Raw genomic sequence first — 19,028 nt, 5'->3', positions numbered from 1 at the left:
TTTGTGTACTTGATTATCCCGCTTTTGTAGATTCATATTTGCATTGATTTACTCTTTTCTCTTTAGGTCTCCATTTGTCAATGAAGTACTTGTTAGGTAATTTATCAATATTGAGAACATGTCGTACCATTAGTACATGGCAGCATAGCATGCCATCTTTCATACGTTTACAACAAATGCATCATATGTTCTGTTCTTCAGGCTCAAACAACACTAGGAAGGTTCTAGGATCGCAATCATATTGCGGATGTAGTGGTGCCTTGTATAAATTGTATGCCCCGAACCTTCCAATTTCAATCATCTGGAATTTGGTCATTTTCATCAGTTCGTCTCAAATCTTGTAGAATATGCTTTAGTTGTATAGTCTGCTTGCTTGTCGTTCTATAATGCCCAATCTGACCACCATGTAGGGTTTGTGTTTCTGGTAATTGACTCATTTTTCCTTTTATTTTCTCTATTGCTTTAGATACTATGGTATATTTTGTCACGAATCTTATGGCACTGAATGTTGATCCTACATTTGCTTTGAACACTGATTTTGTTCCTTCACTTCTTCAAGTTGTTTGAACTAATGGATAAAATTGTATCTTGTAGTACACATGTACAACTCTTCTCCTCATTTTCCACATTGCTTTGAAATACTTCACTTCTTGCACTTCATATTTCTCTATCATTTGTGGCAATTTAGTTTCAATTTCAGCAACTATTTGATAATTTATTATGATGTCATGAAATTCAGCATGTAGGCCTAATCTTGTTGCAAATGCTTTGCTTACTTTGTCTTGTGCCTTTCTTACAATGTGGAATAGACAGTTTCTGTGATTTGCAAGTGGGAAAATATGTTTAACCACTTCTTTCATTGCTTTATCCTAATCTGTGATTACTAAATTTGGTATTTTTTCTGACATGCACAACAAAAAATTCTCAAACAACCACTTTGAATGTTCCTATGTTTTCATTCTACATCATAGCGTACACAAATAGGCAGTTGCCCCATGTCCATTAGTGCATACAAATGGAGCAAAGTTCAACTCATATTTGTTTGTCTTGTAAGTTCTATCAAAGCTCACACAATCTCCATATTGCTGGTAATATCCAATTCCAGTTCCGTCTGCCCAAAATATGTTTCTTACCTTGCCACTTTCATCCATATCAATTTTGTAATAGAACATGGGGTCTTCTATATGTTCAAATTACTATTGTACATGCATCATGTCACTCAGGCCCAATTCTCTTCTTATCTTTGTCCTTTCATTGCCGACATGTTTATATGTGTATGCTAGGTCTTTAAGTTGTCCCCTCATGAATGACAGTATGGCCATAATCTTACTGTTTTGGATATTTACTGAGTTGCATGTCCTTATCATTAATTTTTCATCTCATCTCATGAACTTGCGCGACCTTACAAGTCTCATTTCATAAGGTGGACTCAACTCAAGGTTGTGGTCTAACCTGATTCCTGTTATAATCTAGACCCTATTTTCTAGCAATCATCTTAGCTCTGAAGTCTGTCCTTGTTATTAAGTTTCTTCTTCCTTTTGCCATTTCTTTGTTTTCAGGTACTTTTCCGTCTTTGTTGTATTCCCTGCTTTTAATCCCAACATATGTTGGTTTGTTCTCACTGCTTTTTTTATTCTTTTGCTCTCTTTGTTTGCCTGATCTGTTGTACCTCAGAGTTATTCTTGCGACTGAGTGGTCACTTCCTATGGCCCTCGATCGGTAATTTGCTTGCTTAATGACTGAAAAACACGTTATACTTGCAAATGCTTGTAGAATCCGTGTGCTTCATTCTCACTTTGTAAAGTCATTCCCAACATTGGCACATGATTGCTATATGCTTCTTGACTTCATCTAAGAGCTTTATGTATACTTTCATTCTCAATATACTAGCAATGTCATCTTCATCTAATTCTTCTTCATCTCTTTACATTCTTCACTTTCAATTTTTTGCAATGGAAATGTTGCATTCTCTACTGCTTTTGATGACTTTACTTTACTGTTATTCCTAGTTGAGCTTTGATTTTTCTCGGTGTGAAGATGTTTCTGCTGATGTAGTTCCATTTAACTCAACTGTTATATCTTCAAGGAACTCCTCGTCATCTTCAGTTGCACTATAGTTACCGGAATCTGTTGTATCTGCTAAGGAATATGTGTTGTCTTCCTGATGTTTCTCTGTGAACTCAAAATTCAAATTGTCTGCTGCCTCTTCATTTCTCTGATTTGATTTGCACTGATTTCGTAGATGCATTTTTTAGTTTTAGTTGAATGTTCCTTTGATAGTTCCTGCAAAACAACAATAGTAGAATTATTTTTTTAGTGTTGTTTATCTATATTTTGATATTTATTTAGCATATATTTGTGAAAGTACTTGTGATAGCATTGTGCTTTGCAGTAGCTCCATATACAAAGGTATGCTTGTATCTAAGTAGTTGTTTTGTAGATTAGTTGTTGTGCATATCTGTTGCATCAATTTAGTGTGTGATTATCTCATTTCTAGCTTGTCATGTGCAAATCGTCATTCCACATGTATGAAAATTCTTATTTCACTCGGCTATTTAATTGAAACTGATATTTAGTTTTTTTTTGTACATACCTGATATGCGGCAGGCTATGCATTTGTTGTCTGTGACCCAATTTCCTGCATATAATTTAAGTTGTCCATCTACTTTAAGGATCATATATAGTTCTTGCATTTATCAATCATCAGCAACTATTATCGGCTGAAACGCATAGGTGCTCCCATTTTTTTCCTTTCAGCCGACAAACAGAAGCTCACAGAAGTCACCTCCAATGGCGCCATCCCGCCAAAAGGAAAAGCTCCAACGGGCCAATGGAGCCATAGCTGATTGGGAAAGAAGTAAGCAACCACGACGGGGAGTTGGGGATATTTCAGCCTGGAACGAAGCTAACTGGCGGATTCGCCGTCGCCCCTGCACGCACGCTCCCCCGCCACCGCCGGCGCCACGGTCGTATCGTCGTACTGTACGAAACCTCTCCGGTCAGTGGCACCGGCCGTCCGTTTCCAACGACAGCTCCTCGTCGCCTTCGCCGCCCGCCCCAAACATTCCTCGGGCGATTAACTTAACCAGTCAATCCCGGCCGGACGCCAAAAACCCGGCAATTAACAACGCCGGTCGCTTTCGCCCAGGCGCGCATCGCCTCCTGTCGCCGATCAACTATAGTCTATTCCAGCCCCTGATCGCTTTCGTCAGCCCGTTAGCAGCTAGCTAGCACGGCCGGCAGCGCCAGCCAGCGCCCCGCGTGGGCGGATCGGACGGGACACGAGCCGCTCCTCGGGGGCACCGATGGACCGCGCCTTCACCTCCGCATCGGAAGCCTCCACCCTCTCGCCCGCTCACTCGTCGTTTCCGAGCGCTCACTGGTTGTGCGGAACAGAGAGGCGCGCGCGTCCATGCTGCTAGTGCTCCGGAGGAGGCGACCGGCAAGGGTGACTGCTCGTCGTCGTTCGCGAAGGATCTGAGCTCCGAGGTACGCACGACGTATTCTCTCCTCGCTCCTCTGCAAGATCTAGCTTTGCTAGGATATACTGTGCAGAGTAGTAGTAACATTTTCTGAATTTTAGAAAGCCCAAACTCGTATGATACAAGTCAGCTTGTGATTTGCCTGTATTTGTTCATCCTTTGCAACTCCGAATTACACCCCAGCATTATGTTAGCGTGGCTGGGCCGAGTTGATTTGTGATTGCTGTTCAACAATTGGCAAAATTACTTCAAGAAAACCAATGTTCAGACTTCAGATTCTGACATTGTTGATGCATATGCCTGCATACGAATATGCAGGGACGGGCAGACGGCAGCAATGGCAGCCCGAGACACCAGTTCAATCTTCCTCATCCTGATCATCTCCCTCGTCATAGTCATCGTCATCCTGCTCGGCATCTGCTGGAGGTTCCTCGGACCGGGCATCATGAGGAGACTGCTCAGGCCCAGGAGATGTCCTTCAGGTGAACGTGTTGCCATTTCTCATTTGATCATGCAGCAGATTAATACGAAACCAGAAGTCTCATAAGAAATGGTGTGCTAAGCCATGCAATTATGTTTGTGCCCGTAATCAACAGAGGTGCCGGAGTACTTCAGCGGCAACATGAGCGGCAACCTGCGTACCATCACCTACTTCGACTACGTGACGCTCAAGAAGGCCACCAAGGATTTCCACCAGAAAAACCAGCTGGGGAGGGGAGGATTCGGCCCTGTTTATCTGGTACAATTCCATTTCAATCCCAGCAATCTTAGCAAGATAGTGTTCAGTTCAATTTGTAGTAGCACAACTGAACAGAGGTGTTCTGAATTTTGATGTTGTGCAGGGGAAGCTGGACGACGGCCGGAAAGTGGCGGTGAAGCAGCTGAGCGTGGGCAAGTCGGGGCAGGGCGAGTCGGAGTTCTTCATGGAGGTGAACATGATCACCAGCATCCAGCACAAGAACCTGGTCCGCCTCGTCGGCTGCTGCTCCGAGGGCACGGAGCGCCTGCTCGTCTACGAGTACATGAAGAACAAGAGCCTCGACAAGATCCTCTTCGCGGCGGCCGACGCGCCGGCGCCGACGCCGCCGTCCCTGGACTGGCGCACCCGGCACCAGATCATCATCGGCATCGGCCGCGGCCTGCAGTACCTGCACGAGGAGTCCAACCTGCGCATCGTCCACCGCGACATCAAGGCCAGCAACATCCTCCTCGACGACAAGTTCCAGCCCAAGATCAGCGACTTCGGCCTCGCCCGCTTCTTCCCCGAGGACCAGACCTACCTCAGCACCGCCTTCGCCGGCACGCTGTAAGCTTAGCCAACCGGTGATCAACATCACCGTCGAGTCACCTACCTCTGATCGCCTGACGACGAAACGGTTCTTGACGCGCTGCTCCTACGGTGTTGTCACTTGTCAGGGGGTACACGGCGCCGGAGTACGCCATCAGAGGGGAGCTCACGGTGAAGGCCGACACGTACAGCTTCGGCGTGCTGGTGCTGGAGATCATCAGCAGCCGGAAGAACACCGACCTCAACCTCCCCAACGAAATGCAGTACCTGCCCGAACACGTACACTGAACTGCCACTCTCTGAAGAACCGGACTGAAGAATCGCACTCCTCCTACTCTGCTCTGAACTTTTTATGTTTTTTACATTCAGGCATGGAGGCTGTACGAGCAGTCCAAGATCCTGGAGCTGGTGGACGGCAGGGTGCAGGGCGGCGAGGGGTTCGAGGAGAAGGAGGTGATGCAGGTGTGCCAGATCGCGCTGCTCTGCGTGCAGCCGTACCCGAACTCGAGGCCGGCCATGTCGGAGGTGGTGCGCATGCTCACCATGAAGACCGACCAGTCCATCCCGGCGCCCGCCAAGCCGGCGTTCCTCGACCGGAAGAACCTCAACGGGGACAGGGACGCCGCCTCCTCGGACACCGCCACCATGGAGATGATGAGGTCGCCGGCGGGCTACTGGATGATGACGCCCTCGCCCATGCTCGAGGTCGACAGGCCCTACGACATGAGCTTCGGCAAATGATCCATGGCGCGGCGCACCGCGCACGCAGCACCGTGAAATCTGTGACCGATGATTCCATGCTAGCTTTACAGAAGTACGAGTATATGTTTATTGCCTTTTCTTGTAGATACCACGAACATTTTTTAGACGACCCAACAGTATGTATACGGTATACCGACGCATTAAGCAAAGCGTGCTGCTTTAGTTCTGAAATAAACGTGTGATCATTTTGCAAGTTCGATTCAGAGAACAATAAAGATGGTAAGATTTTCTCTTCTCTCAAACGTGACTTGATCTAACTATGTCAGTTCTATTCTAGAATAAACTCCCCCGTAAGATAAAGTTATATCCCATTTTAAGAAAAATATTCAAAACTCGAAAGTATCATCCTAACAGAGCTCAAATACTCCTGATATGAAAAACAAATCCAAAAATGTAGCAAAACATTGAAAACCTTTTTATTTTTTACAACAAACATTGCTTAATTTTCTACCAGCGTGTATATTTTCATGATGAAATGACATTCGTAGACATCTGGGCAAAAAAAATTCAAGCTTCAAAGAATAGTCTTCTTGAAGCTTTTTTTTTCCTCAGAACATTACAGATGTTTTTCTTCACGAAACATCGCATGCAGGTGAAACATTATTGCAAAAGGCTTCACGCCCCGCTTTATAGATAAAGCCGCAACCACGGTACAAAGACAACCGAAACCGAAGGTCCACACACCAGAATTGTAGAGGTACATAAGAGAGGAGAAAAAGGCTCCAGCTGCGGGCAACAGCACAGCACGCCCGAAAATTAAAAGATACACTCAAGGAGGATAAGTGACCATGAGAAAGTGCTACGCCAGCTCCTTGACCATCGCATGCCGGTGAAACATTCATCTATGTTTGTCAGAAACATCCCATTCTTTTGTATTTTGTTGCTATTTTTTTAACAAATCACAGTTCATCTAGGTGTACACCGGGGATCCAAAACTCTTCAGAACTACCTTATTTAGCAAAGTTTCTCCTGCTCTTTGCATTTGTTACATTTAACCTTGTTCTGCAAGGTGGGCTCTCTTGTGAGGCTGACATGATGATGTCAAAATGGTCAGGGATTTCTCCTCGACATGTCTTATGGCATGTCCAACAGATGATGCAAAATAGAGAACCCAATAAAAATTAGGCAGGAAAAAGAAGATTTTAGACCCCATACATTTTCCTGTTGCAGCAGATGATGTAGAAGTGGTGCCCTAAAATACTTCAAGCTGTGTTTTTGCATATACATCACCGGTTGGAGCAACGTTTTTGGCACAAAGTGATGTAAAATAGCTGTTTTTCTTGTAGTCCCGTGTGGTTCCCGCTGCCCTAAATTTGCGGCAGCCGTGTGGCTGCAGTATTGTTGGAGCACTTGGGGGCAATTTCTTGGGCTGCCATAAAAAGATTGCATCAAGATTTGGAGACAAAACATCTGTTGGAGCACTGTTTTGGGGTGCAAATGCTCTAAAACGCAGTTTTTTGGGCACTTGCCCCATTGTACATCATGTCTTGGGGATGCTCATAGTCAGCAAATCGACAGGGCAGGGTGCTGAAGCCTGAGCCGGTTATGCGACTGTGATCGAACCAAAATTAGAGGAAGCCCAAGCGACGGTTGTAGGCATTGGAGGAAGCTTTGGCAACGGCATGGCTGTTGAAGTAGGTATATGTGTTGGTTCTGTCGTTCCTTTGGTTTTTTAGGTAATTGGCAGCAACCTTTTATTCATACATAAGCTTGTTCATTACAGCTAATGGTACAGGTAACATCATGAGTCTCCTTACATCAACATGGTCTAACATCATACCCTGTCGACTTACCAAGAGTGTGAGCTGCCACATTATATGAACGATTAACATGGATAAAATCGCAAGATATAAACTTCGTAGTCTAGTTCTTGATATCATGGACTATTGCTCCTGTAGGTAGGGGGGGGGGGGGGGGGGACATGTCCAATTTGGATTCTTTGATCTTGTTGATCGGTGACAAGTGGTCAGAAGCCACCATGATTCTTTGCATGACCATGTCTCCAGCAAGAAATAAGGCTTGAAGTAGCGCCGCGGCTTCTGCAGCTTCAGTATTTTGAATTCGAGCAAAGTAGCCCCTGCTTGCCGCTTGCACCATCCCCCAATGACCACGAATCACCATGCCAAATCACGCTCTTTTAGATTGCCAAAAGATTGTTGCATCCACGTTGACAAGCATCCACCCTTCAGGCAACGGAGACCAATTTTAGTTTGACTTCACAGACTCGCGTGTGATGGAATTGGCCGAACTGCAAAAATGCAAGTTGATGAACTCAATGCAGGCTTGGATCTTTCCCACAACACGAAGTGGATGAATAAGACCTTACCGTTATGATAGGCATTTCCATGCTCCCAGATATGCTAAATTATCACGACAAAAATCATGGCATGAAAATCAGTACTCCCTCCATTCCAAAATATAGTGCGCCCACGCTTCCCGAGGTCCAACTTTGACCATAAATTTAACCAACGAGACCAACTGCGACGGGAGAAAAAAATATATAATTGAAAACTTCTTTCAAATACGAATTCACTGATATAATTTTTGCTCCCGCCGCAATCGGTCTTGATAGTTAAATTTACGGTCAAACTTGAAGCACGAGGATAGGGGAAGCACTACATTATGGAATGCAGGGAGTAGCATTTATCATACACGAAAATATTCATTGCCTAATATGGGCAAAGCTTTTCAGCTTCACGCAAATTCCATAATCCTTTTAAAGTCTTTCCAAGATTTCTTTAACATGGTGACAATGCCAAAAAATAATGTTCAACAGTTTCCTCCCTATTGCAAAAGTAACAATTATACCTAGTAGGTATCGATCTTACCAGAAGTTGATAGCCTCTGGGGAGACAATCATAAGCCAGCCTCCATAATATTATTTTCATTTTATTAGGAAACAAGATTGCCCAAAATTTCCTCCAATGGTTTCTGTTTGGATGTCGAGCCTTTGCCATCTTCGCTTTGCTCTCTCTAGAAATTCATCGGTCTACCTGATTATAGATTTGACAAGGTAGATGCCATTCTTTGTGTGGGGCCATGAGGCAAAATATGTAGAAGCTTCTATGCTTAAAGGAATGCTCAGGATTTTCGCCATTGTGTCCTCTGGGAATTTATTTCTGATGACTAAGGCCCCTCCCAATGCTCCACGTTGTACAGGTGCTAAGATTGCCAACTAAGTAAAAAATATGATGTGGCATACTAGTTAAGAAGAGAGAGAGAGTAGTATGATGCCCCAGGAAGAAACGGTGCTAAGCACGTGTACCTAGATGGAAGCATAATTCTGAGTCTACAACGAATTAAATGCATGACGCTTAGCATCTTTGCATTGAGGACTTGAGTTGCTAAGGCATTTAATATACTTAGCACCTCATCTAAGCACCTTTACATTAGGGGAGGTCTAACTCGTTCCATTGTTGTTCCCCCACGGTAATCAAGGAACACACTAATTGATTTTCACTCATTGGTTGCAGAGTTTCGAGAATCACATATGGAATTCAATTGTCCCCGTATATATGTATAGTTTGCCGTCTCCTACACCCCACTGTAGGCTGTTTTGCGTCAGTTGTTTCCCATACATTAGACTACATTATGTGTAAGAAGATGATGTCGGGCACTTCGCAGTCCAAAAAAACCATCAGGATAGCATATACCCTTTTAAAGTCAAGCACACAAAGAGTTGGCTTCAGTTTTTTCGACAAAGGGTGTTCTTTATTGACTCAAGATATAGCATCGAGGGATACAATTATAGTGAGTACACACCCAGCCTCTGCATAACAAAGATGCACACAGCCAACACTAACACACGCACACAAAGAGTTGGCTTCAGTTAAAAGGCACTAACATTGCTTCCCCAGCATGGCTTGATTAAAAATTGAGATGTTCCTGAAACTCATGCCTCCTAGAAACTCTGATGAGGATAGCCACTTCCATGGTCTCCAATGTAGTTTTCTTCTCCCATCTTCTATGCCCCACCAGAATTTTGAAAATTGTATCTTCTTATCTTTTCACAAACACCAATGGGAAGCAGAAACCAACTCATTACATATGTTGGGATTCCATGTGCGACTTTTTTTTAACAGAACTTCTTTCCCGGCTCTTGATAATGGCCTATACCACTATAACCATCAAGTCTTTTCCATATTCGACTAGTGAGAAAACTGAAGCAACTAGTTTGTGAATGTCCCACCTAGGTTGGCATGTCGAGATAAGTAGCTTGTAATGTGTCATCCTGGGCTCCAATTTCCCATTTCACTCTTTCCTATATTTGTTCGTCGCAAATGTGTACCAATAAATATAAATGATTTTTGAAAGTTTGATTTTCTATCCAGACCTTTGTTATGGATGGGGCCAACAAGGAGGACTGAGAGATAGCGATTTGTCACTGTTGTCTTTCGTTTCCAAATTCTGAACTCATGGAGAGAGAGAGAGAGAGAGAGAGATCTGGACGGGGTGTGGTGTGGATCAGCACCGAGTGGAGTGATCGACTTTGGCGCATGGGGAGAAAAGTTGCACCTGATTTGGCATCGCCACTGCTCGTTGGTGGGCCCACCTCACAGAACATGGACAAATATTAAAAGGGGTATAACCGTATAAGGAATGAAAGAGAGTTTCCGTTAACTAAGGTGAAACTTATCAAAACTTCATATTAGAAAAGCAAAAAAAAAAGTGGTTAGAATTTTCTATCTTTCCATTCAAAAGTTTATTCGAAACATCTGATACTCAGGTGTCACTGGACGTGTAGTATCTGCTCCCGAGCTCAAATGCTCCCTGATGAATAGAAAAATCGGAATAAATGGTAAAAACATTTACAAAATTCTGATTTTTTTATAAACTTTCACAAATATTTTGTATGCTTGCAAAATTTCAGCGTGAAATGACATTCGTGAACTCGTGGCAAAAAGAACAAAATTGATGTTCCAAAAATTCTACTTTTGAAAATATTTTGGACTGTTGATTTTGCTTTTTTTTGTCACGCTTCCACGAATGTCATTGGTGAAATTTAGCAAGCATACAAAACATTTGTCAACCCTTACCAAAAAGTTCAGAAAATTTTGAATTGTTTTACTGTTTTTTCTATTTTAGTGTTTATTACTTTATTAGGGTGTATTTGAGCTTGAGAGATCAGAATAGGACTTTCGAGGTGTTACTGTGCTACTGCTCTTGACATGACACTGCTAGCTGAAATGCTCCAGAATGATGGCTGGAATTTCCGAGGAATCTGCAGTACCACGCAACAAGTAAGCAGCACGAAACGACGTGACGGGCCTTGTAGCCCGGAGTGGCACGGGCACACCCTTCATTGCATCTGCATCCATATGCACAACGACCGCCAAAACAAGCGCGATCACGGTCAAAATCACCCGGCCACGGATCGCGGCTCGGCTACGGGCTCTACGGCTAGCTTTGACCTGCATTCACCTGCGCCCTGACCACATTAACTCACTCTAGTAGAGCTAGCCCGACGGCACTGCCCGGCCTAGCCCGTCAGAATCGCGCGAGCCGAGGTGAAACGTGAGCTTGCCCGTTTCTGTAAAATCTTTGCTCGGCCGAGGAATGTGTCCAGATAGATAAGCACGGCATTTGCACGCACGAGACGTTGATCTCATCAGTGTCCTACTAGCAGCCTTTCAGCGTCAATCATCATAGTAATAATAGTATGGGCCTTTGGCAGAGCGGCAGTACTGGCCACTAATTGAGGTTAACTTCTCTTCAGCGTGACCACCAGTCGGGGTGCGTCCACTCTCCGCTGGAAGAAAGAAACGGCCGTGCTCCACCCACGTGCCCAATGTGCCCTGATCCGCGACGCATCCCCTGGCCTAGGTTGTACTCCAGCACGACAAAACGAGAAGAGCATTCACTGCTCGTTTTGAATTCCGATTCCTTTGCGAGCGCGCGAGGGAGCGATCTTAGGCTAGTCATAGCGAGAGTAATTTAGCAAGTAATATAGCGCATTCTGAGAAATTTTTGCTTATGTTGCATGTAGTTAATGAGAAGTGGTAACATAATATGTTACTGTAACATAGCGTTTTCAAAGACAAGATGAGTTTACAAGCTAATTAATGAAGTCTTTTATGACACTACTACTATGAAGATAGTAACTTAGATTAGTGTCATATGCATGATACTAGTATAAGTTACTCCCCACTATGACCAGCCTTACCGCAGCATTTATTTTGCTTTGTGTGCAGGGGTAATTAACCGCCGCCGGCCGGCCGGCCAGTGTCGGAATCCTCGAAAAGGCATTGGCAGCAGCGAGTTTAATTACTAACTGCCACTCCGTGCACGGACGTTAACAGGGAATCAGTCGCGGTAATGATAGCTTTATGCAGCAGGATACTGCAGGGCTTAACTACGTCGTACTGGCGTGCAGCCTGCGGACTTGATTCGGTGTCTTCTTGCGCACTTCTGTAAGGGCCGTGCGGCGAGTCTTCAAGGACATGACACCCCTTCATTGATTATGCAACATTACGAGAAAATTACGAGAAACAGCAGCGCTGCGGCATTAACTTTATGAAAATGTTAACGCCCACACGTGTGGGCGTTTGCACATCGCCCACACGCCTCCAACACCACTCATTTTGCCACGTATGAATAGATGACATCAGCAGAAATTTTTTTGGTTTTCGGCTTAAAAATGTTGTATCTCCTAAATAAAAAAGCGAACTAAAAATCCATTTTCACCATTAAATCCGTCTCGACGAGATCTTCAAAACTAGACCCCATGTTGATATGTTTCGATGAATTTTTTTTTGCCCAGAAGTTGACATGATGTTTACACTGCAGTTGCCATAGGTCTTAAACTAAAGTTGCCATGTGGCAATTTTAGTTTGTAGATCATGGCAATTTTAGTATTTTGATGATGGCAACTCCAGTACTTTGACCATGAAAATTATTTTTTGTATGAATCATGGCAATTTTATGTGCATGTATCATGGCAATTTTAGTTTATGGTTCATGGAAAATCTAGTTTCTTAATTCCCCATTTTATAAATGTCAAAATTACTTTTAAATGTAGAAGAAAATAGCTGAAACATATCATAGCAACTTCAGTGTAAACATCATGGCAATTCATATGCAATAGACATGGCAACTTTTAGTCAAAAAAATTTTCATCAAAACATATCAACATGGGTCTAGTTTCGAAGATCTCATCGCGAGGGATTTAATGATGAAAACGGATTTTCAATCGGATTTTTCGTTTAAGAGATAAAACATTTTAAAAACTAAAAATCCAAAAAGATTCGTACATGCATGCATGCGATGATGTGACAATCTGTTTGCATTAGAGACGTGTGATGCGTCTCCTTTTCTGCCACACGTGTGGCAGTTAGCGGCGTCCTAACTTTACGCTCAGTGCACCATTAACCCTGGCTCAGTGCACCGGGCGTCATTAACTTGCATTCAGAACGCGCATTGATCGCTACTGGAACAACGGATTGATCTGACAAGCAAGACAGTCCCTTTTAGATTCATCACTGAATAAGCTTTCGTATCTTCATCATGTTGACACATGCGACGTGTAAATGGGCTGTATTTACCATAGCAGAGTATACAATATAGATAACCTGAACATCACAAACATTCGAAGAAGTTGGCTCGCCCACCTCAACAATCAATCGATGGTTCTCACTCATCTCAGATCAACCAACATTCTGATCTGACACGGAGGTAAAGAAACCAAATTCGCACCAAACATGGCAACGGAGCTTCAAAAGCATTTCCCGCTGGCGCACGCGTCGCCTCGCAGGATCCCACCCCACTGCCATTAATGGCACACGCCTACGGCTGGCTTCCGGCGTCGACGACCGATGGCGACCGGCAGAGGGCAACGGGCGACCGATCCATCGATGCCACGGCATTCACTCCACCTGCCCTCTTCTTCCCTGCCTCTGCCATAGTAGGACGCACGCAGACGCAGGTGGTTTGGCCGTACTCCGCTCACGTGGCCACCGCCTCCGCCCCTGCCCTGTGCCGGCCGCGCGCCCTCCGCCCTCCGTCGGATCACTCGCGTCCGATGGGAGAAAGAAACGCGGCGCCGAGTTTCCACCCGGGGATCATGGTGTCCCCCATGAACCGCACTGCGCTGCATGCCTGCATTGCATTGCGCTACAGCGCACATACGTTGTAGTAGTACATACCCCTCCCTCCCCGGCGCCGGTCGTTGTCCGTCGAGCTAACGGCACTCCAAAAGCTGGAGCGCGTAGTAGGAAGGAAATGATCGAGCAGGTGGGTGGGTTGGGTACACAGTATTCTGGCAGCTGATGCGCACTGCTGCGTATTGAAGGGGGGCTCCATGGGATACGACGTACTGCCAAAATGTGCATCGTCGAGGAATGGTCATTTCCACCCCGAAAAACAACAACAATTATTTCCTTCTCGAAGGGATGCACACGTCTATCTTGCCTGATTTGAAACATTTTCAAAACTATGAGTCTGAAATTCTAAAAATAACACCAAAAGGCCTAAGGTCAACTCGAACGCCGACCCAAAAACATTCCGAATCAGCCCGGGCCGCGGAAGCCATTCAACAGCTGAACGATGGAATTGATGATCTCGTGTTACAGCGTCTGTTACAGGGAGTATACATACATGGCAAGCCCAGAAGAATAGGCACGCAGGCCCGGGCGTGATTGTTGAGATCCTACAATCTAGGAACTATACAAGGAAACGTGACAGCCTTTACATACAACACAATTTCATGTTAACACCCCCCTCAGCTGGTACGCCATGTGATAGGACGTTCAAACTGCTACGAAACTCATGAAATACATGTGAGGGTAGGCCCTTGGTGAATAAATCTGCAAACTGCGAGCTCGATGGTACATGAAGAACACGGGCTTCGCCAAGGGCTACTCGATCTCAGACGAAGTGAAGATCAATCTCAACATGTTTGGTGCGCTGATGCTGAACCGGATTAGATGCGATGTATGACATGCTGATGTTATCACAGTACACAACCGTGGCACGAGACGATGGGCGTTGTAGCTCATGGAGGAGTTGGCGGACCCAACATGACTCAGCCATACAATTGGCAACTCCTCTATATTCGGCTTCCGCACTAGATCGAGACACGGTAGGCTGCCGTTTGGAAGACCATGAAATCAAGTTTTGACCAAGGAAGACACAAAAACCGGAGGTGGACTTCCTCGTGTCAGGACAACCGGCCCAATCAGCATCCGTATAGGCAATAAGATCAAGTGAGGAGGACTTATAAAATTGTAGCCCGAAATGAGAAGTGCCTCGTAAGTACCGAAGAACTCGTTTGATCAATTGCATGTGGGAGTCCCGTGGCTCATGCATGAAGAGACATATCTGCTGGACCGCATAAGAAATGTCTGGACGGGTCAATGTGAGGTATTGGAGTGCACCCGCGAGACTACGGTATGTGGTAGGGTTGGCTAGTGGAGAGCCAGCGCTAGCAGATAGTTTGGCAGAAGTATCAATGGGAGTGGAGATCGGTTTACAATTGAGCATGTGGGCGCGGTCTAAGAGCTCTAGAGTGTACTGTTGTTGGCTCAAAAATAAACCGGAAGCACTGGGCGTAACATTAATGCCAAGAAAGTGGTCAAGGTCACCTAAGTCGGTCATGGAGAACTCGGTTTTGAGCGAGTGGATGACAAAGTGTAGTGTTTGGGGCGAGGTGGCAGTGAGGATGATGTCATCTACATATACTAGTAAGTATGCAATGGATGAGACACGGTGCAAGATGAAGAGTGAGGAATCACTCTTGGATGCATGAAAGCCAAGTGCCAATAAGAAAGACTGAAACCGATGAAACCATGTGCGAGGAGCCTGTTTCAAGCCATAAAGAGACTTACGGAGGAGGCAAACATGGTCCGGTTGAGAGGAATCAATGAAGCCAGACGCTTGAGCACAATAGACCGTCTCCTTGAGGTCCCCATGAAGAAAGGCATTCTTGAGTCAAGTTGATGGATGGGCCAAGAGCTCGATGTGGCAATGCTCAAGACAATGCGAATGGTTGCCGGTTTGATCACGGGGCTAAACGTTTCATCATAGTCCACACCCTCCTTTTGAGTGAAACCACGAACGACACACCGAGCTTTGTACCGTGCCAATGAACCGTCGGTGTTGAATTTGTGCCGAAAGATCCACTTGCCCGTAACCACGTTGACACCTGCAGGTTTGGGAACCAAAGACCAAGTCGAATTCTGGATTAAAGCATTCAATTCATCACGCGTTGCATGTAGCCAATTTGGGTCTTTGAGAGCGGAGCGATAAGTGGGTGGAATGGGTGAAATGGCGGAAGGTGTGGCGTTGGCAAGAAACAAGCGTTTAGGCAGGCAATATCCAGATTTGGCACGAGTCCGCATTTTATGTGAATTAATTGGTGGTGCAATTTGGACTGCATGGCGTGGAAGAGGTGGGGGAGGTGTATTTGGTGAAACGGACTGTGAGGAAGCTTCGGTGGAGCTGGTTACGGGATTGGAGGAGGTGGGCGCGCGATGCGAAGGGGATGTCGCGGGATCCAAGGAAGGATCGGTGTCAGCGGCAGTGGGCGCGGAATCCCGAGAGGACTGCGCCCGGGCAGGGCTAGCGGGCGACCGCGCACTGGCCGAGGCTGATCCCCCTGGAGTCTCGGAGCCAGCAGGCGAGGGCCGCGCGGCGGGGTGGGTGGAGGGGTCGGTTGGGCCGCGCGACTGGATTGGTGGCGCGGCGGGCGACACGGGTTGGAGTGGGGGGGCGGGTCCAGCCGAGGTAGGTGGCGCGCGGGGATCTGAGAGGCGGCCTGGATTTTCTGCGGAAGGTGGAGTGGATAGGGACGGTGTGGTCGGTTCGTATGGGAAACAATTTTCATCAAACACAACGTGTCGTGAAACTATGACCCGACGAGATGAGAGGCCGTAACAGCGGTAGCCTTTGTGCTCGAGGGGATAACCCAAAAAATGCAACGGGAAGATCGTGGTGCAAGCTTGTGTGGGGTTGTGGCATAAGTGTTGGGATAGCATAAGCAACCAAACACGCGAAGATGATCATATGTGGGGTGGAGCCCATGCAATTGGAAGTAAGGTGTGTTACCATGAATGGCTCGAGAGGGGCGTCGATTGAGAAGGTAGGTGGCCGTGTGAAGCGCTTCAACCCAAAACGGAGGGGTAAGCTTGGCTTCGAGAAGTAAAGTACGAACGATGTCGTTGGTGGTACGGAGAAGACTCTCGGCCTTCCCGTTCTGGGGTGAAGTGTGGGGACAAGAGAAACGGTAAACGATGCCGTTGGTGGAGAAGAAGGAGCGTAGGTCATGATTGATGAACTCTCCGCCATTATCGCATTGTAGGGCCTTAATGACTACATTGTATTGGGTTTAACGTAGGAAAAGAAACGTTGAAGAATGGTGGATGTGTCTGATTTGTGGCGCAAGGGAAAAGTCCATGAAAAATGTGAGTAGTCATCAAGTACAACTAAGTAGTATTGGTAACCGGAGAAGCTCACAACCGGAGAGGTCCATAAATCACAATGAATTAAATCAAAGGGAGCAAATGTGCGACTAGTAGATGAAGTAAAAGGGAGACGGGGTTGGCGTCCAAGTTGACACGCATCACACGGCATATGAGGTTTATTGCAAGGTAGAATAAAATCATGTGCTATGGAAGTAAATGATTGAGCACTAGGGTGGCCAAGCCTCCGGTGCCATACATCGCCATCGGAGACAGTAGTGGTGAAGGCAGCGCGCCAAGCCTTGTTATTGCCGAAAAAGGGGTAGAGGTCGCCGGAGCTAGCGGAGATCAGGATGACCTTCCGAGTGCGAAGATCCTTCACAAGAAAGCCAAAAGGGTAAAATTCAATTGAACAAGAATTTTCTTTGGTGAATTGACGAACAGATATGAGACTAGTAGTGATATGTGGGGAGAAAAGAACATCACGTAAGTAAAAATTAGATGGGGCAAGAGTGGTGGATCCAGTGGCATGAATGGGCATATGGCTACCATTGCCTACAACAATGCTAGATAAATTATGCTTTAATGAAGAATTCGAGAGGTTGAGGTTACCAGGGTTGCTCGGTCACGTGATGGGAGGCGCTGCTGTCGAGGTACCGGTCGTTGGGGGAGGAACCATTGGCGGGGAACCCTTGCGCACTGTAGGCGGCATGGAGCATGGCAAGATGATCCCACGATGGTTGCTGGTACGGCGCCGGCGCAGGGTAGGCCGAGTGCTGCATGGAGTAGGCGTGTGCATGCGAGCCTGGACGTGGACCAAGGACGCCGGCAGAGTTCGGAGGAGTCCAGCCAGGGCGGGAAGGCGGGATGGCCATACCGTATGGAGCGAAGAAACCGAGGTAAGGGTTGTAGGGCGGGACGGAGCCGCGGCCACCCTGGTCACCACGCCCACGTCCACGTCCGCGGCCGCGGCCGCGTCCGCGGTCACCGCCATCGCCCTGGCGAGGGTTGTTGCCGCGTCTGTTTGACTCTCCTTGGCCATGCTCGGGGGCGCGCGCTTGGGGGAGATCCGTCCTGTCGTCCGAACGGGACCCGGGGCCGCCGATGCCGTGAACGGCGAGGACCGTGGCGGGGGCCTCGGAGGCGCGCTGGGCGAGGTTCTCCTCGGCAAGCTTCACCCGCGAGAAGACCGTCTCAAACGGCGGCAAGGGGACAGTGTCACCCAGGACGACGCGGATGGTGTCGAGGCGCTGATCGAGGCCGTGAAGGAACTGGGTGGTGAGGTCAACCTCGGTGACAGCATGGTCGATGTCGGCGAGACCGGCGGTGAGCAGCTTCATGCGGCGGGCATACTCATCGACGGAGAGATCACCCTGCTTGAGGTTCCGGTACTGGCGATTGAGGATCATGTAGCGTGCAGCACGGTTGGCGAGAAAGTAGTTCTGAATGCGAGTTCAGAGGGCGTGGGTGGTGGTGGCACCGATCACGTGATCGACGATGGAGTCGGCAAGGGTAGAGTACATCCACAGGGCGACATGAGTATCGAGCTCAAGATACTGGGAGTCGGCATCGGGTGGTGGTGGGTGTTCGATGAGGTAGCTGACGCCGTAGCGGAGGACCATGAGAAAGAATGATTTCCACTTATGGTAGTTGTGCTCAGCAGGGTTCAAGAGGAATTTCATATGGTTGGAGATGTGGTCGTTGAAGATGGGGTGGCGAGCAGGGGGGCGCCGGTGGTGTTGGGGGTAGCGGCGCGGTGAAGGAGAAGAGGGGTGCAACAGTGGATCCAGAAGCGGCGGAGGAGCCGCTGAAGGCCGCGGGGGTTGTGCCGAAGACGAACGGTGGAGAGGTGGCCGGAGCAGTGGCGGAGGAGGTGCCGGAAGAGGTGGCTGAGAGGGAGCTCGGCGAGGAGGCAGCACGAGTGGCGGCGGAGGAGGAAGAGCTCAGGTCGTCGGCCATGGCGTTCCTGATGTCTGATACCAAGCTGAACGATGGAATTGATGATCTCGTGTTACAGCGTCTGTTACAGGGAGTATACATACATGGCAAGCCCAGAAGAATAGGCACGCAGGCCCGGGCGTGATTGTTGAGATCCTACAATCT

General features: G+C 47.1%; 1 protein-coding gene across 1 annotated transcript; it reads left to right on the top strand.

Moving 5' to 3' along the window:
* Positions 1–3,809: 3,809 nt before the first annotated feature.
* On the top strand, positions 3,810–5,636 carry LOC125534249 (cold-responsive protein kinase 1-like). Its single transcript, XM_048697516.1, has 5 exons — positions 3,810–3,964; positions 4,079–4,221; positions 4,325–4,788; positions 4,899–5,049; positions 5,140–5,636. The coding sequence occupies exons 1-5, from the start codon at positions 3,820–3,822 to the stop codon at positions 5,509–5,511; spliced, it is 1,275 nt and encodes a 424-aa protein (XP_048553473.1). The 5' UTR covers positions 3,810–3,819; the 3' UTR covers positions 5,512–5,636.
* Positions 5,637–19,028: the final 13,392 nt, after the last annotated feature.

Source organism: Triticum urartu, chromosome 2 (genome assembly GCF_003073215.2).
Source record: "Triticum urartu cultivar G1812 chromosome 2, Tu2.1, whole genome shotgun sequence".
NCBI classification, from domain to species: Eukaryota; Viridiplantae; Streptophyta; class Magnoliopsida; order Poales; family Poaceae; genus Triticum; species Triticum urartu.
The sequence above is the reverse complement of the archived record's forward strand: the minus strand, read 5'-3'. Positions and strand labels throughout refer to the sequence as shown.

What these genes read in the sequence shown, in the direction of transcription:
- LOC125534249 (XM_048697516.1), top strand. Translation starts at nt 3,820, where the DNA reads ATGGCAGCCCGAGACACCAGTTCAATCTTCCTCATCCTGATCATCTCC. An exon ending in GATTCGGCCCTGTTTATCTG is followed by an intron (nt 4,222 to 4,324) that starts GTACAATTCCAT and finishes GATGTTGTGCAG; the next exon opens with GGGAAGCTGGACGACGGCCG. An exon ending in ACCGCCTTCGCCGGCACGCT is followed by an intron (nt 4,789 to 4,898) that starts GTAAGCTTAGCC and finishes GTCACTTGTCAG; the next exon opens with GGGGTACACGGCGCCGGAGT.